Here is a 26,440-nt window from a genome sequence, read left to right as displayed (position 1 = left end):
ACTTTTATTTTGATGTAGTTTCGTATTTGTACATTGCAACAGTGCAAGAAAATCCCAGTTATCTCTGATTCACCAATTATTTACATTTTGCCCCATCTGCTTTGTCATACAATGTGTTGTAAAAATAGGGCATTACTACTTCCCTAGCTTCTGAAAGAGGTTGACTAACCATTACTAAACACAATTCAAAAGCCCCAGAACTAGGTAATCTTTGTGTAGGGGTTCTTATATCCCCAGTTTTCTGAATACCTAGAGAGAGACAGAAAACTCTACAGACTCATTTGTAAAGACAAACACAGAACACACAGCACTACCACTAGGTTAATTTTATTGCAAAGGAATGGAATTTAGCACACAAACATTTATTTCCAAACAATATGCCTTTGACTTATTTTGAATTTTTATTTTTTAACAGAAAAACTATGTTATATTACAGATTATTATAGATACATTATTATACATTATTACTTAATTTTTAGTGATGCTGCTACTGATAAATTCTAAAGGCAAATCTCTTCTATACTCTCCTCTCCAAGAACAGTGGGAATGTATTAGTCAAATAATTTCACTTAGCATCACCTTTTTTCCTGAGACAGGGTCTCACTCTGTTGCCCAAGCTGAAGTGCAATATAGTGCAATCTTAGCTCACTGCAACCTCTGCAACCCCGGCGGGATCCTCCTGCCTCAACCTACCAAGTAGCTGGGACTGCGGGCATGCGCCATCAAGCCTGGCTAATTTTTCTATTTTTTGTAGAGAGAGGGTTTCGCCATGTTTCCCAGTCTGTCTCGAATTCCTGTACTCAAGCTAACCGCCTGTCTCGGCTTCCCAAAGTGCTGGGATTACAGGTGTGAGCCACCATGCCTGGCCTAACATCAACTTTTGAGATAATGTTGTATACGACACAATAGACCTGGGGCAGATAGAGCTCTATTCATCTTTAACATAACTTCATTTTAGATGACAAAAGCACATTTCCCTAAAACAACCTAACCACTCTTCCCTGTTTAGGTGGTTATTGATTATCAAGTTGGTATTTAAGATACACAAAGCAGTTTGACTTTTTAAGCTCTCTAATAATCCTGATACATAGCCAGTGTTGCTAGCACTGAGGGTATTAAAGAAACAGTATACTTTCAGAATGCCTAGGCAAGTAGGCTCCTATGCTAAAAAATCATCTATTTTTCCTTAAGACATTCCCATGGAAAGGGATTGTTTTGAAACTAAAAATTTAAATGATATTTTGGCTACTATTAACATATTGGTGTGTTCTAGTGAATTAACATTTATTGGCTGGGCACAATGGCTCACCCTGTGATCCCAACACTTTGGGAGGCTGAGGCAGGAGGATCACTTGAGCCAAGTGTTTAAGACCAGCCTGGGCAACATGAGACCTTGTCTCTACAAAAAACCAAAAAATTACCCAGGTGTGGTCACACATGCCTATGGTCCCAGCTACTTGGTAAGCTGAGGTGGGAGGATCACTTGAGCCCAGGATGTCAAGGCTGCAGGGAGCCGTGACCGCTCCGCTGTACTCCAGCCTGGGCGACAGAGCAAGACACTGTCTCAAAAAACGGTTTTAAAAATTTTTTAATTAAAAATGTATTAATTATGTTGGTCTTTCACTGTCTTTTAACAAAAGTTAAGACATTTTTCCTTTTGTTTTTCTCCTCTCCATCCAGGCCAGTCAGTTGGAGGAGCTTTTTCCAGTGCAAAGACAGCTATGTCTTCATGGCTTTCCACTTTTACCACTTCCACCTCCCAAAGTCTCACTGAGCCACCGGATGGGAAGCCTTGAGCAGGGTGTCAGAAGCTGCTATTGCTTTCTGAGGTTTAAGTGTCCCCTGTCTGTCTGCTGCTCCCAGGCTGTTATCAGCCACAGATCCACAGCAGGGGACCATATGTCGAACTGTTTACATAGACGGTTGCTCTAAGTGAATGTTTCAGGATGCCGAAATGATGAAATCACAGCCATAGCAGGGATGGCTTTCCAGGTTGGGGTTTCAATTGACTACTTTTATTTCAGTCTGAGCCTGATTAAAACATACAGTGAACCTTCTAATGAATTTTGAGTTCTGATACTGTACATTGGTTTACTTTAGAAGAGTTTTTACTTATGTAAATTTTGTTCTGTTTTGGTGTTTGAATATCTAGATGGTCATTGTAATTTATACTTGCTAAAATTAATTTATATTACCATTTTCTCTAAAGTTGGCCTTAAAATGTTCTTATAAAGTGAAGGGGTCATACAGCTGGGCCTTTATTATTTTGCTGAATTCTATGATGATTATTTTGCTTTACTCCACAAAACATTTATTAATTCACTTCCTCCCAAAAACATGAAAGTCAGGGGTAGTAGTTCTGAGGATTGGGTGTTTTATGTTTTTAGTTTGTTCTTTCCACATCCTTAAAAATTTGCTTTCAGACATCAAGGAGTATCACTGTGCTTTCCTCCTCTTTATAACTGTGCAGGTGGCTGTGCAGAGAAATAGCAGAGTGATGGTTCAATGATACTGAAGCAGTTTAACATGAATGTGTCTGTAGGGCAATACTTTCAAAGACCTATGTGTTTATTTTTCAACCACAGTCATGTTGCAGTCTTTTACAAGCACTTTTTTAAATTCACAGTTTGTGCCATCTGTTTCACTTTTTTTGTAGCGGGGACAGGGTCTCGCTGTATTGCCCAGGCTGGAGTGCAGTGGCGCCATCTCGGCTCACTGCAACCTCCATCTCCTAGGTTCAAGCAATTCTTGTACCTCAGCCTCCCAAGTAGCTGGGATTATGGACATGCGCCACCACACCCAGCTGATTTTTGTATTTTTAGTAGAGACGGGGTTTTGCCATGTTGGCCAGGCTGGTCTTGATCTCCCGGCCTCAAGTGATCTGTCTGCCTCAGCCTCCCAAAGTGCTGGGATTACAGGCATGAGCCGCTGCGCCTGGCCTGTTTCTTTTTTAAACAGTTTTCTATTGAGTGTTTGCAGACTGACAGCTTTTCTCGTAGTCTTATTCTTCATAAAGCTTTTCAAAGCACTTAGTCTTCTACTTCCCTAACTGAAAGTCTTCCTATAATCAATCCCTACCCCCTTCTATAAGTATTTTAAAAGAAAAGCAAGGTGACTGTATTAAATAGAAATCTCATCTTAGTTTATATTCATCAAAGTAAGAGGCAAGAGAAGAAAACTGCAGCCTTGACGTCTGTCATCTGAGAAAGGACATCTGGTTTCATGTTAGGTACATACACGCATGTGCGTGCCATCTACTGATGATCTGTACACAGCTGGACCTTGTGTGTTTGCCATGCTCAGCTCTCATTTGCTTTTCAAGGAGACCTGGGATGGGTGTTCTCAGAGAGTACTTATGGGGAAAAGACTGCCTTTTCAGTAACAAAGGATACTTGGGAAATACATTGTGAGTATGATCTATCCCAGATTGCTGGGGAATTAAAGGAGGGCACTGATTATATTTGGTTTATTCCTCACGAAATGTTTAAGAAGTAAATGCTCCCAAGGCATTTGAAATGAACATAGAAACATAATCTAAATATCTCTAAATTTTCCACTTTGTGTTTTCTAAACATGTATTTTATTACCCATTTGAGCATAACTCAAGAATTCAGCAATGATAAACTGAAGGGCTGAATGTGAGAACTCCATTATTTCCACCTCTTCCAAGAAAGTTAACCTCAGGAAATACTGTTTGAATAGAAGAAATACCAAACAAAACCTTAAACAGTACTCTAATCTTTTTGTGCTGAGACTATAAAGAATTCATTCTAACATCTTGTTGTTTCTCAAGGACCACATCATTCGTTGGAGCATGATAGTGTGATTTGTGTGCAATTGTTACCTCTCAGCTGCTGAAGTTCACACTGCAGGGATCTAGGAGCCCTGTGAGGGGTCATCCAGCAAGATGCTGATTTGTCTTTCAGCTGGTATGGTTTCTATGATTGGGGTCAACTCCCATTTTTCACCCTTCAAAAGCAGCCCAGCTCATGCTTTGGAATCCACTGAAATAAAAATAGTTACATCAAGTTTAACTTTCTTTAATACCACTTGTTCCCCATTTGAATATACACTTTGATCAGACTTTCTATTAACATTTCTAGCTAACAGTTTGATTCTTAGTGGTCACTTTACTGACTTTCAACATAAAACAAGTATCTCAGAAAATACAGCTTTCATCATAGAAATGGTCACAAGACCATAGCTGTATTTCCTTCAGGCTCTAGGAGGTGGAGTTTTTCAAGGAACACTGGCCCTTGTATTGTTGGCAGGAGCTTGAATAGTCTCTTCCCAAATCCGTTAGCGATTACCCCCCGCCCAGCACAGCCCTAAAACAATTCTCATCCACTTTCCTGTTAAGAAACACAGCAGCAAAATACTTTGGCAGCATACCAGAGCATATGATGTGACTTGCTCAACCTTATCTTCCTTTCCAAATTCTATACGAAGCGTCTGATGTTTTTTAGAATAATTTCCTTTGAAAAGCCAAGGAGAAAGCAAATTCGGAAGAGAAGTGAGAAATTGTTGCCTGGCTGAGGAATAAGATGCTTAAAATCTGAATGAAAGTATTTTGAGAGCAGTATTTCATGTGCTAAGAGTTAGAAGAATTCTTTTAGAAAGCAGTTAGGATGTTACTCTGCTAGTTACAAATTTTAAAGTCACGTTATAGCATTATCGCCCTGGTAGGTAGGTTTTGTTACTGTTTTATAGTTTGTGAATAAAAGTTTTGTAGAAGTTACAGCTAGTGGTCTTTTCCCTCCAGAGCCAGTGATGAGTGCTGGAGCACTTCAGCTCTGGAAGGGGGTCAGTGTTCTGACCTTTAACCACATGAACTTACCTGTGTCAGCAGTTGCGGAAAGTAGCCTGTTAGGACAGCAGCTGCTAAGTGTTGCCTGGTATTTTAGTGGGGAGATGGTGGGGACTCTTAATGGCATCAACACGTGCATGCTCTGAATCTTTGATCAGAGATGTGGTGCCATTCGTGGCATTTCCACCCCGTCTCGTGGTAGCCTTTAAAAGTGGTAGAAGATGCTACCCTAATTCCCTGAGGACTGTCATTCCATGCAGCGTAAGGTGCCGCGAGGAGTTTCTCATTCCAGTTCTTTGGACTTCGTAACATTGGAATTGTTTTTCCATAATTTCCGGCATTCCATAAATATTTGTCAAGGACAAAGAAAAGGAATGTGGATGTCTATTCTTTTTCATATGAATGACTTTGTACACATGACTTCCTGCTTTCATTATGAAGGAGGGGAAACTAGTTCCCTTATATGGTAACTCCAAAGTTAAAAAATTGTGCATGTCTGAGGGGTTGAATATATTTTGTAAAACTCTAAATACATTTGTATTTCTGTGCTGTTCTAAAGTTTACCTTTTTACTTATATGAAAGATATAGAAACTATATATTTAAATCATGTAAATGGAACAGTGTAGGGGGTTTTCCCGATCTTATTTTTCATCAGCTTCTCACACCCACGTAGATGCTGCTCAGATTTTTTCGTGTGTGCAATATGAACATCTGAACATTTCAGTCAGGTACTGAGCCAGAAAAGGTAATTGAAGTTTTCAGAAAGCTTCTGTGCTTAGAAAATATTTTGTTGTTTTCTTAAAATAATAGTATTTTGTAGCTGGAAGAATAAGATCAAGGCTTACATGTTTCAGGCCCCTTGGTCACTGGTTCCTGAATTTAGGAAACATTGGATTAATGAGTTGGTGAAGGCATTTAGTGGTTACAAAAATAGTTTAAATATTTACAATTAAAGGCTTTTCACAAACCTTTTCTAAGAAAATTTAGCTGAGAAAACTTAAAAAGTTTTCTAAGGAAGTTTAGCTGTGGCACATGTTTTGATCAGAAAGGTATTTTCTCTTTGGTAGTTTTAAAGTTTGTACTAGTTCTTTTTTTTTATTGTTAAAATTATAAATCATGTCTAATCATACTGAATTGTAAAACTTCTGTTGTATCTTTAAGCGTCAATGAGAATAAAATGATCCTGTTCACCCTGCCTACAGTTGAACTTGACCTGTCCTTCTAGAAGTACCCTGTGTGTTGTCCATGTGGTTTCTGTCCTCCTTCACAGTTCAACAGCAGCTTCATTTATTAAGAAACCACACAGAATGAACTAAAGACTCATGACTCATTTACTCTCATTTTGACATCACTTTGACAGTGGTCCCTCAGCTTTCAAGGCGGTGAGCTCTGCAGGAAGAGCCCCTTAGCTTCTATGGAATGCTAAGTGCAGGGAGCTGCACAAAGTATCAAGCAGAGCTTGGTCACAAGATAATGTCTCATTAGGACATTGTCCCAAGCAACCCATTTTGCACCTGGACCGATAAGTGTCAAGAGCCCTTGATATTTCCACTGAGGACTCCTGGCACATTTTCATGTATACATTCATGTACTGGGTTCCCTTACAACTGCTCCACAGAATGGGCTGTGGGCTGTGCTTCACAGAAGAAGTGAACAAACTCCCTTGCCCCTGGGAATGTGTGCTTCCTTGAGTGCTGCTGCAGGGTTGAGCTGAAGTTACCAGTGTTCTTTGATGTGGACTGAGAGCCCTGGAGCTGATGGGATAACTTGAGGACAGTGGAGCTGCCTCTGCACTCAGGGAAAGGAAGGCATCTCCTTCCCTTTGCAGATGTCCCCCTCTGCGCTCTGCTGTGGGGGTGTGATGGGTCCCCTATCACCCACCAGGGAACAGCTGCCCACCCTTCATTCTGATAGAAGTTGCAGTTACTTAATCTGGTAACATCTGGAAGGAGTGTGATTAGGGAGCCTATTCTTTCCAAGGAAAGTTCTTTCTCTCCTTCATGAAGGGCTTCTCTCTGCCTGAGGTAATGTACACAGGGTTGGGGAAGCCACTGCGGCAGGACTGACCTGTCCAACGTCACCATCAACAGATCCTCACGTGGCACGCATAGACACTTTGTATGATCATGAAGATCAGAATGGTCGCGTTGTGTTCCTGATCCCATGAGCACCTGCCTTTGGAACCACTGACATCCCAACATAACATAATTAGGATTCAAATGTTTTTAAATGTTTCATTGGACTGGGCTGCAGTCCTGGAGCACACAGATGTAGGCCAGGCTTGCAAAAATGATGAAAGCCACTTAATGAAATGTTGGTCATTGTTGAGGGCAAGTGATGGGTTCATAAGGGCTTCTAAAACTATTCTGTTTGTGTATGTTGGAGAATTTCCATAATGAAGAGTTTAAAACTACTTGCTAGCCATTAAACAACTTCATTACCCATGAAAAGGCACCAGTTTCTGTGTGGCAGACCCTGAGTGCCTGACTTAGGAATTGGCTTAATTTCGTAGCTTCTCCACGGATGCCCTGGCCTCCACAAGCCCCCTTACCAACTGAAACCTTGGCTGCTGTTGTTGCCTTCCCATCCTTCTAGTTGTTGGAGGAGCACTACTGAGAGAACCTGTAGTACATAGTAATCAAAGACCCAGCCCCAACCTCTCTTCCTCCTGAAAGTCTTCCCCAGGCTACTCTGAGTCCTTTCTAATACCTGAATTCTCAGGGGCCAGTGGCTCACACCTGTAATCCTGAACACTTTGGGAGGCTAAGGCAGGAAGATTGCTTGGACCCAGGAGTTTGAGACCAGCCTGGGCCACATAGGGATACCTCGTATCTACAAAAAATTTAAAAATTAGCTGAAGGGAGGTGCAGTGGCTCACACCTGTAATCCCAGCACTTTGGGAGGCTGAGGTGGACAGATCACCTGGGGTCAGGAGTTCAAGACCAGCCTGACCAACATGGAGAAACCCTGTCTCTACCAAAAATACAAAATTAGCTGGGTGTGGTGGCGGGCGCCTGTAATCCCAACTACTCGGGAGGCTGAGGCAGGAGAATCGCTTGAACTCGGGAGGCAGAGGTTGCAGTGAGCAGAGATCGAGCCATTGCACTCCAGCCTGGGCAACAAGAGTGAAACTCCATCTCAAAAAAAAAAAAAAAAAAATTAGCTGGGCATGGTGGCATCTTCCTCTAGTCCCAGCTACGGGGGGGTGAGGGGGTGGGCTCAGGTGAGAGGATCACTGAAGCCAGGAGGTCAAGGCTGCCGTGAGCCATGATTGCACCACTGCCCTTCAGCTTGGGCAACAGAACGAGACTCTCTCTCAAAAAAATAAAATAATAAAATACCTGGATTCAGTACTTACTGAGGACTATGTAAAGCAGTGCTTCCCAATCTTGGAGATTTGCCATACAGTGCCACACATAGTCCCTGACACGTGCAGTTCCTGATCCCACGGACCTTGCTGTCCAGCAGGTGGGGGTGGGCGGTCACTGTAGAGGGGAGAGTGCTGGGTGGTGGGGGAGCAGGAGTGGCACCAGCAAACCACTGCGGGTAACTGCTTTTTTCACAGGGACCAATAAATGTCTCTTCCCCTGAGTCTAAGTTGAGACCTGAGGGAGAGTTTTCCAGGTGAGGTGGGAGTGAGGGTAAAGACCACAAGATGTAAAGGGCTCCAGGGCCTGGCAGAGCAGCATAAGCAAAGACTGGAAGCCGCACGGCTTGAGGGGATGTTTTTTGGCCGAAACCGAAATGGCAAGGAGGACAGGCTAGAATGAGGTCAGGAAATAAGGCCATATCTGGAGGCGAGCCCTGTCAGCCCACGGACAGGCGAAAGAAAGCCTTCAAGGATTTCCCACAGGCAGGTGGCAGGTTGGCTGGGTGCTGCCTGTGGAAAGTTCTTTCAGTCATGGGTACCACTGCTTCTGCTTTGCCCTTTGCTGTAAAGCCAGTGATGTTCCTCAGCTGACCTCTGAACTCAACCACCACCCCTTTCCCTTCCTCAGTGGCCTTCCCAGTTTTCCACTGACTTTAAATCACATTTGCCCCAAACACAATAAAGCCAAGAACAAAAGTCTGTGGCATGGCCCTCAGTCAAAAACCAGTTACTGCAAGAACAGTTTTCCCGATTTCCCCAGGCATTCGGTCCGTGGAGGCTGCTGATGAAAAGAACCTGTCAAGTGATGGTCTCCCTGCTAGGAAGTCAAGAGCAGAGAGGGCACTGGAGCATCTGTTTCCATTACTCTCTCTGGCTAAGTGAGACCCAGGAGACATGTGGCACCACCGCTGTGGTGACGTGTTTAAACTTGGAGAAAACCCGCTGTTTCTTCATGTCATTTACAAGCAGGAAGGGAATCATTTATACATTCAAAAAGCCCATCTGCCACTAACATCTGGACTTTCAATTATATTAAATTCGTGGAATTATTTTTTCTGATAAAATTTAACCACATTCATGCTCTTGGGAATGCTAAAGTTAAAAGTGGGACAATGGAGAATTTCTGAAGTAGGCTGTCCACCTGCCTCCTCAGGCTCTGCCCTAGAAAACCGTTACTTCCTAGAAACCACGGACACCGAAGCAAAATTAGCCCATCCTTGGCTCTCACATCCTGAATTGGTTCTTTGTACATGATCATCCATTTAGAAACCAAAGCTTCTGTGGCCTTGATAAACCACTCACTCTCACTACTTTCCAAATGGAAATTCCCAGGTAAAATTTTAACAGATGAAGATGAATTTTTTTTGTGTCACCCATTTTATGGTCATTAAAACCACAAGGTCAGCAGGACTAGAATTTTTAAATCTTATATATTTTATTATTTTATGACCTTTAAAGTGTGTTTTTTCATTAGTGACAGAACCCTCACTTTCTTTTTTTTTTTTTTTTTTGAGATGGAGTCTTGCTCTGTCGCCCAGGCTGGAGTGCAGTGGCAGGATCTCAGCTCACTGCAAGCTCCGCCTCCCGGGTTTACGCCATTCTCCTGCCTCAGCCTCCCGAGTAGCTGGGACTACAGGCGCCCGCCACCTCGCCCGGCTAGTTTTTTGTATTTTTAGTAGAGACGGGGTTTCACCGTGTTAGCCAGGATGGTCTCGATCTCCTGACCTCGTGATCTGCCCGTCTCGGCCTCCCAAAGTGCTGGGATTACAGGCTTGAGCCACCGCGCCCGGCCTCAGAACCCTCACTTTCACACTCAAAGTGGAAATCATTTTTATTTTGAATGTGGTTAATTCCATTCCTTTGAGCACCTGGGCTTAATCCTTAGAATTTTCTTTTTTTTTTTTTTTTTGAGGCGGAGTCTCGCTCTGTCGCCTGGACTGGAGTGCAGTGGCCGGATCTCAGCTCACTGCAAGCTCCGCCTCCCGGTTTACGCCATTCTCCTGCCTCAGCCTCCCGAGTAGCTGGGACTACAGGCGCCCGCCACCTCGCCCGGCTAGTTTTTTGTATTTTTAGTAGAGACGGGGTTTCACCGTGTTAGCCAGGATGGTCTCGATCTCCTGACCTCGTGATCTGCCCGTCTCGGCCTCCCAAAGTGCTGGGATTACAGGCTTGAGCCACCGCGCCCGGCCTCAGAACCCTCACTTTCACACTCAAAGTGGAAATCATTTTTATTTTGAATGTGGTTAATTCCATTCCTTTGAGCACCTGGGCTTAATCCTTAGAATTTTCTTTTTTTTTTTTTTTTTTTGAGGCGGAGTCTCGCTCTGTCGCCTGGACTGGAGTGCAGTGGCCGGATCTCAGCTCACTGCAAGCTCCGCCTCCCGGTTTACGCCATTCTCCTGCCTCAGCCTCCCGAGTAGCTGGGACTACAGGCGCCCGCCACCTCGCCCGGCTAGTTTTTTGTATTTTTAGTAGAGACGGGGTTTCACCGTGTTAGCCAGGATGGTCTCGATCTCCTGACCTCGTGATCTGCCCGTCTCGGCCTCCCAAAGTGCTGGGATTACAGGCTTGAGCCACCGCGCCCGGCCTCAGAACCCTCACTTTCACACTCAAAGTGGAAATCATTTTTATTTTGAATGTGGTTAATTCCATTCCTTTGAGCACCTGGGCTTAATCCTTAGAATTTTCTTTTTTTTTTTTTTTTGAGGCGGAGTCTCGCTCTGTCGCCCGGACTGGAGTGCAGTGGCCGGATCTCAGCTCACTGCAAGCTCCGCCTCCCGGGTTTACGCCATTCTCCTAATCCTTAGAATTTTCTTTTGAGACCTTGTTGGAAATGAAGGATAACTAGTCACCACTCCTCTGGTTGGAAGGCATGTCTTTTGTTTCCTTTTTTTTTTTTCTTAATTTTTTTTCTTTAAATAGAGACACAGTGTCAGTATGTTGCCCAGGATGGTCTTGAACTCCGGGGGCTCAAGCAATCCTCCTGCCTCAGCCTCCCACAGTGCTGGGATTACAGGCGTGAGCTACCATGCCTGGCTTGTTTCCTTTTAAACTGTCAAGTTAACCCTGTGACCACCCTCCCTTGAAGGACAGGCTATTGTGTTTCCAAAGCTTCTAATGTAATTCATAGGGAACTCAAAATGGATTTCCCATATGGACAGTGTTGTTTATGGGAGCTACGTCTCAGCTCATAAAAGGCAGCTCACCAGACAGCCAGAGTAGATACCAAAATACAGTCACACGTCACTAACAACATTCTGCAAAATGCGTCACTGGATGATTTCACTGTTATGTGAACATCATCGAGTATACTTACAATGACCTAGATGGCAGAGCCGACCACACAGTTAGCTCATATGGTTTGGCCTATTGCTCCTAGGCTACAGACCTCCACAGCATGGTACTGTTCTGAATCCTGCAGGCAGTGTTCACACAATGGTAAGGATTTGTGCGTCTAAAAAGAGAAAAGGTACACTAAAAAGACAGTATTGTACAAAATTAGCTGGGTAGTGGCACATGCCTGTAATCCCAGTTACTCGGGAGGCTGAGGCAGGAGAATCGCTTGAACCCGGGAGGTGGAGGCTGCAGTGAGCCAAGATCACGCCACTGCACGCCAGCCTGGGCAACAAGAGCAAAACTCCATCTCAAAAAAAAAAAAAATACAGTATTGTAATCTTAGGGAACCACCATCGTATATGCTGTCTGTCACTGACCAAAGGTTCGCTATGTGGCACATGACTGTGTGTTATAAAGGTACTAGAGAACTAAGCAACAGACGGAAACGTGTTAAGTGACAACCTGGCAGCTGAAACCGTAACTCCCATTCGCCTCAGCCCCAGCAGAGTAAGTAAAGCTTCACTCAGTCTTGTCTCAACACAAAACCACTTGCTATGGGTGAGGGCTGTCTGGGTCCAGAAGAGATTAGATCTGTACATATACGTGATATAAAGAAAGTGATGGGGCTGTGTGCAGTGGCTCACACCTATAATCCCAACACTTAGGGATGCGGAGGCACGAGGACTGCTTGTGCCTAGGAGTTTGAGACCAGCTTGGATGATATAGTGAGACCCCTTCTCTACTAAAAATAAATTAGCTGGACATGGTGGCAAGCGCCTGTAGTCCCAGCTACTCTGAGGTGGGAAGACTGCTTGAGCCCAGGAGATCAAGGCTGCAGTGAGCTATGATGGTGCCACTGCACTCCAGCCTGGGTGACAACGCAAGACTCTATCTCAAAAAAAAAGAAAGATGACTGTGTTGAGAAGTCCAGTAAAGTGCCATCATGGCAACCTTTTCGCTGGGACAGTGAGAGAAAGCTTCCTCAAGGAAGTGTCATTTGAGCTGCTGAAGTGAGGATGAGGCAGTGAAGATGAGAGCCAATTTTCTGTCCTCCAGCCTTGGGGATGGGGCCGGGGGTGGCATGGCCTGAGATGCAGGGGAGGAGCAGGTCAGGGGGAGTGAAGCCCTAGAAGGGGAAAAGAGTGATGAGAGAGGAGAACTGCAGAAGGAAACGGCCTGTGAGGTTGCTAAAGCCAGCAGGAATCTGAGAAATACAGAAACCAGCTCCTCCCGCTCTGCCCCTGGCAGTCTGTTTCTCTTGGTGAGGCTATGGGGACTAAGGGAAAGAGTGTGAGGAGGGGTTCAGACACAGGAAAAAAGAGGAGAGCCTGTGAGGAGCAGTCTATGCTGAGGATGTGTGTGTGACGATGTGGCTGCCTTTCCAGGGGCAAGCGTGGGAAGTACCTTCCACCAAGGAAGCTGGAAGGGTTGGGAAAGTGCAACTGCCTTTAATATCAATATCACAAACCAAAACGTTTTGAAAATAAACATGTTTTTCTTGGGGACTGAAAGATGTTTTATCCAGTCTGAAGCTGCGACAGATTTCAAGGCTAAGCAGATGTTAATTAAAGTCAACTATTTCACCTGATTTAGGTGGTCAGATAAGTATACACGTAAAGTCAAGCTGTACATGTAAGATGTATTTTAATGTTTCTAATCATTAAAAATGTTTCAATCATTTCAAAATGTAATTTACTTCTCAGTTAGGGAAGTATGATCAGTGGAAGGAATATAGCTTCCACTTTTCAGACACATCTTTGAAGATAACTACAAACCCAAGAGGCTCATGTTTCTGACAAGTGAAAATTCCACATAAAATTGCCTGTATTTCATTTCACTCAATTTTGGCAACAATAATTAGCATCATTCTTTGCATTTGTTCAGGGCTTTATAATAAAGTTGGGATGCCATAAATAGGAGGTCAACAGGCCTGGGTTGGAAACCCAGCGCCCACACTTGCTTGTTACTTGACATCTCTGAACCACACATTCTCCTTTAGTACAGTGGGTTTAAATGAGATGACGATGTGTGTGTTGGGGCTGCACTTGTGTATCTTCACATTTGTCTATTGTTCATCATCCTCTACGGCATGTGAACAGGGCGTTTTTCTGGTTTTATTTATCTTCAGAGCCTAGAACAGTGCCTGGTGCAGAGTAAGCACTTAGTGGACACTGGATGAATAGACTGATAGACAATTCTGATTTGTAAATGGAGAAGAAGGGAGATGTTTTCTTACTGGGAGAAGAAGCAGAACAAAGGAGAATGAAAAGAATGGTGTGGGTTCCTGTGGACAGAAGAGAGGGCATCAGAAAGGAATGACATAATTGGATACAAAAAGGAAGTGTGAACTTATACATACTCAAACTGGCATTATGTCTAATATATGGTTGACCCTGAATATACATGTGCCATTACTTTTTTTTTTTGAGACAGTCTCACTCTGTCACCCAGGCTGGAGTGCAGGTGGTGCAGTCTCAGCTCACTGCAACCTCCACCTCCCAAGTTCAAGCAATTCTCCTAGCTCAGCCTCCTGAGTAGCTGAGACTACAGGTGCACACCACCACATCTAGCTAATTGTTGTATTTTTTAGTAGAGACGAGGGTGTCACCATGTTGGCTTGGCTGGTCTCGAACTCCTGATGTCAGGTGATCCACCCATCTCGGCCTCCCAAAGTGCTAGGATTACAGGCGTGAGCCACTCGCCCGGCCTGCTATTACTATTATTTTTAATTCTTTTTTTTTAATTTCTTTTTTTCTTAGAGACAGTGCCTCACTCCGTTGCCCAGGCTGGAGTTCAGTGGTGCAATCATAGCTTACTGCAGCCTTAAACTCCTGGGCTCAAGCAATCCTCCCACTTCACCCTCCTAAGTAGCTGGCACTACAGGCGCATGCCGCCAGGCCTAGCTAATGATTTTTAATTTTCTTTTCTTTTTTTTTTTTTTGAGACGGAGTCTCGCTCTGTTACCCAGGCTGAAGTGCGGTGGTGCAATCTCAGCTCACTGCAACCTCCAGTTTCTGGGTTCAAGTGGTTCTCCTGCTTCAGCCTCTCGAGTAGCTGGAACTATAGGCATGCACCATGATGCCCAGGTGATTTTTTGTATTTTTAGTAGAGACAGGATTTCACTGTGTTAGCCATGATGGTCTCGATCTCCTGACCTCATGATCTGCCCACCTTGGCCTCCCAAAGTGCTGGTATTACAGGTGTGAGCCACCACACCCGGCCATTTTTAATTTTTTTGTAGAAAAATGACCTTGGTATGTTGCCTCGGATGGTCTTGAACTTCTGGGCTCAAGCGATCCTCCCACCTCAGCCTCCCAAAGTGCTGGGGTTATGAGTGTGAGATACCACACTGACCTATTTTTGATTCTTTACATTAATAACTGAAGAGACTCAAAAGAATTTTTATCTAATGTGTATGATATAAAAAATAATAAAATGAACAATCCATCACCCAGCTCTAAGAGGGTGTCTCTCATCCCTCATTTTGCTTAAAAATTTGTCCAGGCATCGTGGCTCATGACTGTAATCCCAGCAATTTGGGAGGCCAAGGCAGCTGGATCACGAGCCCAGGAGTTGGAGATCAGCCTGTGCAACATGGTGCAACCCTATCTCTAAGAAAAATACAGAAAAAATTAGCCAGGCATGGTGGCACAAGCCTGTGGTCCCAGCTACTCACAAGGCTGAGGTGGGAAATCACCTGAGCCAGGGGAGTCAAGGCTGCAGTGAGCTGTGACTGTGCAACTGCACTCCAGCCTGGGCAACAGAGACTATGTCTCAAAGGAAAAAAAAAAATTACCATATATTTCCCTTCTCAGCAACAGATTGTTTAGTGTGTCAGATTATTGAACTTTATACAAGTTGAATCATACATACATATTACCCTGTGACTTGCTTTTTCTTGCACATTAAGTTTCTGAGCATCATGTCGCTTTGTCTATCAGTAGATCATTTTCACTGCCAGGAAGTATGCTATTGTGTGAATAATATACTGCAGTTTATTTCCACACTCAATTGTTAATGAGTTCAGGAACAATTTTTTTGGTCTTCCCCTCCCCAACCAATGTTTGCTATTATAGTAGGCCCCTCCTTGAGCATCATGCGCCTGGAAATGAAAAAAAGAAAGAAAGAAAGAAAAAGAAACAAAAAATACAGTAGTCCCACCATACCTTCGGAGGTTACATTCTAAGAACCCTACTACACACATGAAACCAGATAGTACTGAACTCTATATATTACTATGTTTTTTTCCAATACGTACCTATGACAAAGTTTATAAATCAAGCATAGTAAGAAATCAACAATAACTAACAACAAAAATGAGGCCGGGCACGGTGGCTCACACCTGTAATCCCAGCACTTCAGGAGGCCAAGGTGGGTGGATCACGAGGTCAGGAGTTCGAGACCATCCTGGCTAACATGGTGAAACCCCGTCTCTACTAAAGACACAAAAAAATTAGCCAGGTGCGGTGGCAGGCGCCCATAGCCCCAGCTACTCAGGAGGCTGAAGCAGGATAATGGCATGAACCTGGGAGGCAGAGCTTGCAGTGAGCCGAGATTGCGCCACTGCACTCCAGCCTAGGTCACAGAGCGAGACCCCGTCTCAAAAAAAAAAAAAAAAAAAAAGAACAATTATAACAATATACTGTAATAAAAGTGATGTAAATATGATCTCTCCCTCAAAATATCTTATTGTACTGCATTCACCCTTCCTGTGATTGTGTGAGATGATAAAATGCCTACATGATTAGGTGAATGACACAGGCATTGTGACTAGCGTCAGGCTACTATTGACCTTCTGTAGATATGTCAAAAGGAGGACCACCTGCTTCAGGTGATACTGGATCATTGAGCCATATGATGTTGATGGTTGAGTGTCAGGTGGAAACCAAATTGATGACTACCAACCAGGACAATACTGTAGACCTCAAGGATACACTGGACAAAGAGATGGAATGTCCTGAGTGGGAAAGAAAAGGACAACTGGAGATTTCATCACGCTACTCAGAATGCCAAGCAATTTAAAACTTACGAGTTGTCCTCAGCAAATGCAAAAGAACTGAAATCACAAAAGTCTCTCAGACCACAGTGCAATTAAATTAGAAGTCAGGATTAATAAACTCATTCAAAACCACACAACTCATGGAAATTGAACAGCCTGCTCCTGAATGACTCCTGGGTAAATAATGAAATTAAGGCAGAAATTAAGAAATTCCTTGAAACCAATGAGAACAAAGAGACAATGTACCAGAATCTCTGGGACACAGCTAAAGCAGTGTTAAGAGGGAAATTTATAGCACTAAATGCCCCCATCAGAAAGCTAGAAAGCTCTCAAACTGACACCCTAACATCACAATTAAAAGAATTAGAGAAGCAAGAGCAAAAAAATCCAAAAGCTAGCAGAAGACAAGAAGTAACTAAGATCAGAGCAGAACTGAAGAAGATGGAGACATGAAAAATCCTTCAAAAAAAATCAATGAATCCAGGAGCTGATTTTTTTTAAACAAACTAACAAAATACATAGACCACTAGCTAGACTAATAAAGAAGAAGGGAGAGAAGAATCAACTAGACACAATAAAAAATGATAAAGGGGATATCACCACTGACCCCACAGAGATACAAACTACCATCAGATAATACTATAAATACCTTTACACAAATAAACTAGAAAATCTAGAAGAAACTGATAAATTCTTGGACACATACACCCTCCCAAGATTAAACCAGGAAGAAGGTGAATCCCTGAACAGACCAATAACAAGTTCTTAAACTGAGGCGGTAATTAATAGCCTACCAACCAAAAAAAGCCCAGGACCAGATGGATTCACAGGTGAATTCTACCACAGGTACAAAAAAAGAGCTGGTACATTCCTTCTGAAGCATTCCAAACAACTGAAGAGGAGGCACTCCTCCCTAACTCATTTTAAGAGGCCAGCATCATCCTGATACTAAAACCTGGCAGAGACACAACAACAACAAAAACTTCAGGCCAATATCCCCGATGAACATCAATGTCAAAATCCTCATTAAAATACTGGCAAACTGAATCTAGCAGCACATCAAAAAGCTTATCCACTATGATCAAGTCCACTTCATCCCTGTGATGCAAGGCTGGTTCAACATATGCAAATCAATAGACCTAATACATCACATAAACAGAACCAATGACCAAAACCACATGATCATCTCAATAGATGCAGAAAAGGCCTTTGATAAAATTCAACATCCCTTCATGTTAAAAGCTCTCAATAAACTAGGTGTTGATGAAACATATCTCAAAAAAATAAGAGCTATTTATGACAAACCCATAGCCAATATCATACTGAATGGGCAAAAGCAGGCAGCATTCTCTTTGAAAACCAGCACAACACAAAGATGCCCTCTCTCACCACTCCTATTCAACGTAGTATTGGAAGTTCTGGCCAGGGCAATTAGGCAAGAGAAAGAAATAAGGGGTACTCAAATGGGAAGAGAGGAAGTCAAATTGTCTCTGTTTGCAGACAAAATTATTCTATATTTAGAAAACCCCACCGCCTCAGCCCAAAAACTCCTTAAACTGATAAGCAACTTCAACAAAGTCTCAGGATACAAAATCTATGTGCAGAAATCACAAGCTTTCCTTTACACCAACAATAGACAAGTAGAGAGCCAAATCATAATGAACTCGCATTCACAATTGCTACAAAGAGAATAAAATACCTAGGAATGCAGCTAACAAGGGACATGAAGGACCTCTTCAAGGAGAACTACAAACCACTGCTCAAGGAAATACGAGAAGACACAAACAAATTTTTTTAAAATTCCATCCTCATGGATAGGAAGAATCAATATTCTGAGAAGTCCATACTGACCAAAGTAATTTATCAATTCAATGTTATTCCCATTAAACTACCATTGATATTCTTCACAGAATTAGAAAAAAACTACTTTAAATTTCATATGGAACCAAAAAAGAGCCTGTATATCCAAGACAATTGTAAGCAAAAAGAACAAAGTTGGAGGCCTCAAGCTACCTGACTTCAAACTATACTACCAGGCTACAGTAACCAAAAAAGCATGGTTTGGTACCAAAACAGACATATAGACCAATGGAACAGAAGAGAGACCTCAGAAGTAACACCACACATCTACAGTCATCTGCTCTTTGACAAGCCTGACAAAAGCAATGGGGAAAGGATTCCCTATTTAATAAGTGGTGCTGGGAAAACTGGCTAGCCATGTGCAGAAAACTGAAACTAGACCCCTTCCTTACACCTTATACAAAAAATAACTCAAGATAGATTAAAGACTTAATGTAAAACTGAAAATCATAAAAACCCTAGAAGAAAACCTAGGCAATACCATTCAGGACATAGGTACGAACAAAGATTTCATGATGAAAATGCCAAAAGCAATTGCAACAAAAGCCCAAATTGACAAATGGGATCTAATTAAACTAAAGAGCTGCACAGCAAAAGAAACTATCATCAGAGTGAATAGGCAACCTACAGAATGGGAGAAGATTTTTGCAATCTACCCATTCAACAAAAGTCTAATACCCAGAATCTACAAGGAACTTAAACAAATGTACAAGAATAAAATAACCCCATCAAAAAGTGGACAAATAATATGAACAGCCACTTCTCTAAAGAAGACATCTACACGGCCAACAAACATATGATAAAAAGCTCAACATCACTGATCATTACAGAAATGTAAATCAAAACCATAAAGCATCTCACACCAGTCAGAATGGCGATTATTAAAAAGCCAAGAAACAATAGATGCTGGTGAGGCTGTGGAGAAATAGGAACACTTTTACACCGTTGGGGGAAATGTAAATTAGTTCCAACATTGTGGAAGACGGTGTGGCGATTTCTCAAGGATCTAGAATTAGAAATACCATTTGACCCAGCAATCTCATTACTGGATATATAGCCAAAGGAATATAAATCACTCTACTATAAAGACATATGCACACGTATGTTTAGTGCAGCACTGTTTACAGTAGCAAAGACATGGAACCAACAAAAATGTTCATCAATGATAAACTGGATAAAGAATATGTGGTACATATACACAATGGAATACCACGCAGCCATAAACAGGAATGAGATCATGTCCTTTGTGGGGACATGGATGAAGCTGGAAGTCCTCATCCTCAGCAAACTAACACAGTAACAGAAAACCAAACACTGCATGTTCTCACTCAGTGCGAGCTGAATAATGAAAACACATGGGCCGGGCGCGGTGGCTCAGCCTGTAATCCCAGCACTTTGGGAGGCCGAGACGGGCGGATCACGAGGTCAGGAGATCGAGACCATCCTGGCGAACACAGTGAAACCCCGTCTCTACTAAAAATACAAAAACTAGCTGGGCGAGGTGGCGGGCGCCTGTAGTCCAGCTACTCGGGAGGCTGAGGCAGGAGAATGGCATAACCCGGGAGCGGAGCTTGCAGTGAGCTGAGATCCGGCCACTGCACTCCAGCCTGGCGACAGAGCAAGACTCCATCTCAACAAAAAAAAAAAAAAAAAGAAACACATGGACACAGGGAGGGGAACAACACACTGAGGCCTGTCAGGGGTGGAGGCGAGGGTAGGAAGAACATCAGGACAAACAGTTAATGCATGCATGTTGGACTTAAAACTTAGATGACGGGTTGATAGGTATAGCAAACCACCATGGTACATGTATACCTATCTAACAGACCTACATGTTCTGCACATGTATCCCGGAACTTACAGTAAAATATACAAATAAAAAAGAAAGATATATTTTTTAAAAAACATCCTTATGAGTTATTTCTGGAATTTTCAATTTAGTATTTTCAGACTGCAGTTGACTGCAGGGAATTAAAACCTTGGATAAGGGGGAACTACTGTACAAGCAGGTTGTGAAGATCAGTCTTGTGTACGTCTCCTCATAGGTGTGTATGAGAGTTTCTCTAGGGTGCACACCTAGAAATGGAATTGCTAAGCCATAGTGTGTGTATTTTTGGGTATGTGTATCTTCAGTTTGTTAGGTTTCTATATCTATTACTGTATAACAACCCTTCCCAAAACTTGGGGCCTCATAGTGAATCATAATAGAGTGGTAGTAGGCTCATACCTATAATCCCAGCACTTTGGGAGGCCAAGGTGGGAAGATCACACGAGCATGGGAGTTTTAGACCAGTCTGGGTAACAAAGCAAGATCTTATCTCTACCCCAAAAAAAGCAGGGCATGGTGGCAAGTGCCTGTAGTCCCAGCTGCTCAGGAGGCTGAGGTAGGAGGATCACTTGAGCCTAGGAGGTCAAAGCTGCAGTGAGCTATGATCATGCCACTTGCACTCCAGGCTGAGTGGCAGAGTGAGACCCTATCTCTAAAATAAAATAAAAAAAAGCTTTAAAACTGTGGTAATGGTTGCACAACTTTTTAAATGTACTAAAAATCACCCAACTATACACTTATATGGTTGAATTCTATGGTATGTAAGTTATACCATAAAGTTGTTTTTTTAAAAATTACATAGCTTAAAAAACAATAAAAGTCATTTATTTTGCTCAAGGATCTGGTATTTGGGCAGAGATTAGCAGGGATGTTTCATCTGCTCCCAGGATGAACTGTCAATTGGAGGATCCAAATTCTAGGATCCTCACATGACTGCAAGTTGGTGCTGGCTGGCAAAGGGAGCCTCTCTTTGGGATTGTGTGGGCTTCCTGACAGCACGGTGGCTAGGCTCCAAGAACAAGTATTCCAAGAGACCTAAACAGACAGAAGCTGCAGGCTTCTTCTGACTTAGCATTTGATGTCCCACAATGTTACTTCTGCTGCATTCTTTTTTTGAGATGGAGTCTCACTTTGTCACCCGGTCTGGAGTGCAGTGGTGTGATCTCAGCTCACTGCAGCCTCCTCCTCCCATGTTCAAGTGATTCTCCTGCCTCAGCCTCCTGAGTGTTTGGGACTACAGGCACGTGCCACAGCGTTTTTGTATGTTTAGCAGAGATGGGGTTTCACCATGTTGGCCAGGCTGGTCTCTGAACTCCTGACCTTATGATCTGCCCGCCTCAGCCTCCCAAAGTGCTTGGATTACAGGCATGAGCCACCGCGCCCGGCCACTTCTGCTGCATTCTAATGACCAAGAAGTCACTAAGACCAGCCCAAATTTAAGGAGAAGGGAGTCAACCTCTCAATGGGAACAGTATCAGAAAATGTGGCCATCTTCAATGTATCATACAAGGTAATTCCAAATGGTTTCCCAAGTGGTAGTACCAATGACATTCCCACTCGCAACATATGCTCTTTGACCTCACCAACACATGACAGACTTTTAAATTTTTGCTGTTCAAGTGAGTATACAAGTGTTGTGGACTCATTTTGTATTTCCTAATTTCTAAGAAATTTGAGCACCTTTTCAAATGTTTATTGGTTGTTCATATCTCATCTGTGAAATGTTTGCTCAAGTTTTTTATTCACTGTATTACAGAGTACTCTTTTTCTTATTTGTAGGAAATATTTCTATATTCTCAATACTAGTTGTCTTAGTTTGTTTTCTGATGCTATAACAATACCACAGACTGAATAATGTATAAACACTAGAAGTTTTTTGGGCTCATAGTTCTGGAGGCTGTGAAGTCCAAAAGCATGGCACAGGATCTGGGACATGAGGGCCTTCATGCTTTCTCATCCCATGGTGGAAGGCACAAGAGCAAGAACAGATGGGAGCTGAACTTCACCCTTTTATCACAAACCCACTCCCATGATAACTAACCCACTCCCCCAGTAATGTTATTAATACATTTACGAGGAGAGATCACTCATTAACTCACTGCCTCTTAAAGGTTTCACCTCTTAATACTACACAATGCAATTAAATTTCAATGTGAAGGCCAGGTGTGGTGGCTCATGCCTGCAATCCCAGCATTTTGGGAGAACAAGGCAGGAGGACCACTTGATGCCAGGAGTTCAAGACTAGCCTCGGCAACACAGTGAGACTCCATCTCTACAAAACATAAAAAATTAGCCAGGCATGGTGGCACATGGCTTTGGTCCCAGCTACTCAGGAGGATGAGCCAGGAGGATCACTTGAACCCAAAAGTTCAAGGTTTTAGTGAGCTTTGATTGTATCACTGCACTCTAGCCTGGGCAACAGAGCAAGACTCTGACACTAATAATAATAATAATAATAATAATAAAACAAAAATAAATAATTTCCCAAAGTGTTTTGCAGAGGACATTCAAACCACAGCACTAGTCAGTTACATGGATGCAAATATCTTCTTCCAGTTTGTGGGTTGGCCTTTTGCTTTCTTTACAGTATCTGGATGAACAGATACACATGTGGGTCTTTTTCTTCTTCTTCAAGACAAGGTCTCACTCTGACATTCAGGCTGGAGTAGCGTGGCGTGATCATGACTCACTGTAGCCTCAACCTCCTGGGCTCAAGTGATCCTCCCACCTCAGCCTCCTGATTAGCTGGGACTACAGGCATGTCCTCCTCTGATGCCTAGCTAACTTTTTTGAGTTTCTGTAGAGTCAAGGTTTTGCCATATTGCCCAGGCTGGTCTCCTCCTCTTGGACTCAAGTGATTCTCCTGCCTTGGCCTCCCCAAGTGCTGAGATTACAGGCGTGAGCCACCACAAGCAGCCTGGGTCCTTCTCAAGATATTTCCTCCTATTCCTTTGGTCAATTTGACTAACTCTGCATTAAAGCCATTCTGTCTTTGTTGTTGCTTTATAACTCAATAATTTATAATTTTATAATGGGGGGAGAGTTTCTACACAATGATATTGATAATCTGTGCTGGCCAGAATAGCATATCTCATTGTGGAAAAGGCAAAAATAGGTCACATCCCAGTTTGATAAATAAGGAAATACGGTCAAACCCAGGACTCCTGACTTTTAATTGAGTTTTCACTCTATCTCCCTAAAAACTTCCTATCACTATATAAATCAAAAGTGCTGTTTGAGGACAATAGGGGCTGGCTTTGCTGTGTGTATTCAATCATTTCTGCTCAACAAATGTTAATGCCGTCTTTTTTAGCAGTGATCAGATACATAGGCATGTAGACACTCTTTGTGAAGTGCTAGGTATGTGTAAGCTATTACTATTATTATCATTGTGGTATAAGAGATATATCTGGGGCCAGGCACAGTGGCTCATGCCTGTAATCCCAGCACTTTGGGAGGCCAAAGTGGGCAGATCACGAGGTCAGGAGATCAAGACCATCCTGGTTAACACAGTGAAACCCTGTCTCTACTAAAACTACAAAAAATTAGCCGAGTGTGGTGGCACGTGCCTATAGTCCCAGCTACTTGGGAGGCTAAGGCAGGAGAATCATTTGAACCCAGGAGGCAGAGGTTGCAGTGAGCCGAGATCACACCATTGCATTCCAGCCTGGACTACACAGTGAGACTCTGTCCAAAAAAAGAAAAGAAAGAGATATATTTGGATCCTAGCACTTTGGGTGGGTGGATCACTTGAGGTCAGAAGTTCAAGACCAGGCTGGCCAACACGATGAAACTCCGTCTGTACTAAAAATACAAAAATTAGCCAGGCGTGGTGGTGGGTGCCTGTAATCTCAGCTACTTGGGAGGCTGAGACAGGAAGAATCACTTGAACCCAAGAGGCAGAGGTTGCAGTGAGCTGAGATCATGCTACTGCGCTCCAGTCTGGGGTGACAGAGCAAGACTCTATCTCGAAAAAAAAAAAAATCAGCAAAAGACATGAACAGATACTTCTTAAAAGAAGACACATGTGTGGCCAACAAGCACATGAAAAAATGTTCTATATCACTAATCATTAGAGAAATGCAAAAAAACAATGAGATAACATCTCACACCAGCGAGCATGGCTAATCCTAAAAAGTCAGAAAATAACCGATATTGCTGAGGTTGTAGAGAAAAGGGAATGCTTATACACTGTTGGTGGGAATTGGGAATGTAAACTAGTTTGGCCACTGTGGAAAGCAGTTTGGAGATTTCTAAAAGAACTTAAAAAAAACTACCATTCAATTTAGCAATCTCATTACTGGGTATATACCCAAAGGAATATAAATCATTCTACCAAAAACACACATGCACATATATGTTCACTGCAGCACTGTTCACAATAGCAAAGACATGGAATTAACCTAGATGCCCATCAGTGGTAGACTGGATAAAGAAAATGTGGTCCATATACACCATAGCCATAAAAAAGAATGAAATCATGTCCTTTGCAGCAACATGGACAGAGCTGGAGGCCATTATCCTAATCCTAAGCAAATTAACACAGGAACAGAAAACCAAATACCACATGCTCTTTTTTTTTTTTGAGACAGAATCTCACTCTGTCACCCAGGCTGGAGTGCAGTGATGCAATCTGGGCTCACTGCAACCTCTGCCTCCCAGGTTCAAGTGATTCTCCCGCCTCAGCCTCCTGAGTAGCTGGGATTACAGGCATGCGCCACCACACCCAGCTAATTTTTGTATTTTTAGTAGAGACAGGGTTTCACCATGTTGGTCAGGCTGGTCTCGATCTCCTGACCTTGTGATCCTCCTGCCTCGGCCTTCCAAAGTGCTGGGACTACAGGCATAAGCCACCACCCCAGCCACCACACGTTCTTATTTATCTCACTTTATAAATGAAGTCCACATGGACACAGAGGGGAATAATAGACACCAGGCCTACTTGAGGGTGGAGGTTGGGAGGAGAGCGAGGATCAACAAACTTCCTATCAGGTACTATGCCATTACCCCGGTAACGAAATCATTTGTACATCAAACCCCAGTGACACGCATTTTACCCATGTTACAAACCTGCACATGTACCCCCCTGAGCTAAAAATAAAAGTTGAAAAAAAAAAAAAAAAACTCCCTTTGGGGAAAAACTCACTCATCTGCCCTCTCCGGCGAGGGCTCATTGATGTAATTCAAACAGCTTCCCACCATCTTTAAGGAAGCAAATGACTCTTTCCCATTCCCCTTCTTTCTCATAGTGCTGGCCTTCTCCTGGCCCCAGGCTGCTGGGGAAACCGAGGAAAGCAGACAGGGCCCTACCTTCCAGAAGCCTTAGGAGCACCACAGCCATGGGCATGGGAAGGATGCCCTTGGGATTCTCGCGAAAGATTTACCTGTGAAGGGCAAAGTCCAGTGAGACCAGGATGGGAGCTCCAGGTAGAGGGACAACAGAGTGGAAGGAACAGAGGATGAAGTCCCTGTGCCAGGAGGCTTCCTGCAGGGGGAGGTGTGAGGGGCTGGTGGAGGTGAGGAGAAGCGGTGCAGGACGCTGTAGGTGCCTGGGGAGCAGTGGAGGCAGTGAAGAGCTGTCACCAGGAGAGCGACATAGGAGACGTGCTGCTTTATTTATTTATTTATTTATTTTGAGACAGAGCCTTGCTCTGTCACCCCAGGCTGGAGCACAGTGGGGCGATCTCTGCTCACTGCAACCTCCACCTCCCGGGTTCAAGTGATTCTCATGCCTCATCCTCCCAAGTGGCTGGGATTACAGGCACGTGACACCATGTCTGGCTAATTTTTTTTCTTCTTTTTTTGTATTTTTAGTAGAGATGGGGTTTCACCATGTTGGTCAGACTGGTCTCGAACTCCTGACCTCAGGTGATCCGCCTACCTTGGCCTGCCAAAGTGTTGGGATTACAGGTGTGAGCCACCGTGCCCGGCCTCGAGATGTGCTGTTTTAGAAAGATCTGTCCTCACAGACGCATGCAAGAAGCTAGGAACGAGGGAGAGAAGAAATGAGGAGAAACAGGCCCGACTCCTCCCAGGTGAACCTCCTCCCTTGGCCTCCCAAGCCCTCACTCCTTCCGTTCCCCTCATTTACTAGGAGAGGAATTCTGTGTCCAGAGCGCCCCAAAACCTGAAGGCAGAATGCAGTCCTGGATTGTTGTGGATCTTGGCCACGTTTTAAGAGAGACCTTGCTGAGCCCATGTCCTGAATAAAATGAAGGAAATGGACTCCTGGCTTCCAA

At 43.4% G+C, this 26,440-nt stretch overlaps 1 protein-coding gene and 1 long non-coding RNA gene across 4 annotated transcripts in view; one reads left to right on the top strand and one right to left on the bottom strand.

Moving 5' to 3' along the window:
* The window catches only part of AVL9 (AVL9 cell migration associated), a 103,838-nt gene extending 97,829 nt beyond the window's left edge, over positions 1-6,009 (top strand). For all 3 annotated transcript variants that reach the window (XM_033195105.1, XM_033195104.1, XM_033195103.1), the window contains one exon: positions 1,681-6,009. In XM_033195105.1, coding sequence (XP_033050996.1) covers positions 1,681-1,796 — 116 coding nt within the window. In that variant the 3' untranslated portion in view covers positions 1,797-6,009. The remainder of the gene's footprint in view (positions 1-1,680) is intronic.
* Positions 3,870-25,746, bottom strand: LOC117073765. The gene is made up of 3 exons (XR_004433344.1): positions 25,512-25,746; positions 11,495-11,632; positions 3,870-4,004 (listed from the first exon to the last, which is right to left on the bottom strand). It is a non-coding gene; the product is annotated as an uncharacterized LOC117073765 (long non-coding RNA).
* Positions 25,747-26,440: the final 694 nt, after the last annotated feature.

The sequence above is a fragment of the Trachypithecus francoisi genome, unplaced genomic scaffold (genome assembly GCF_009764315.1).
Source record: "Trachypithecus francoisi isolate TF-2019V2 unplaced genomic scaffold, Tfra_2.0 Lachesis_group4, whole genome shotgun sequence".
Lineage (NCBI taxonomy): Eukaryota > Metazoa > Chordata > Mammalia > Primates > Cercopithecidae > Trachypithecus > Trachypithecus francoisi.
Note: the sequence above shows the minus strand (reverse complement) of the source record. Positions and strands in the feature narration are given on the sequence as shown.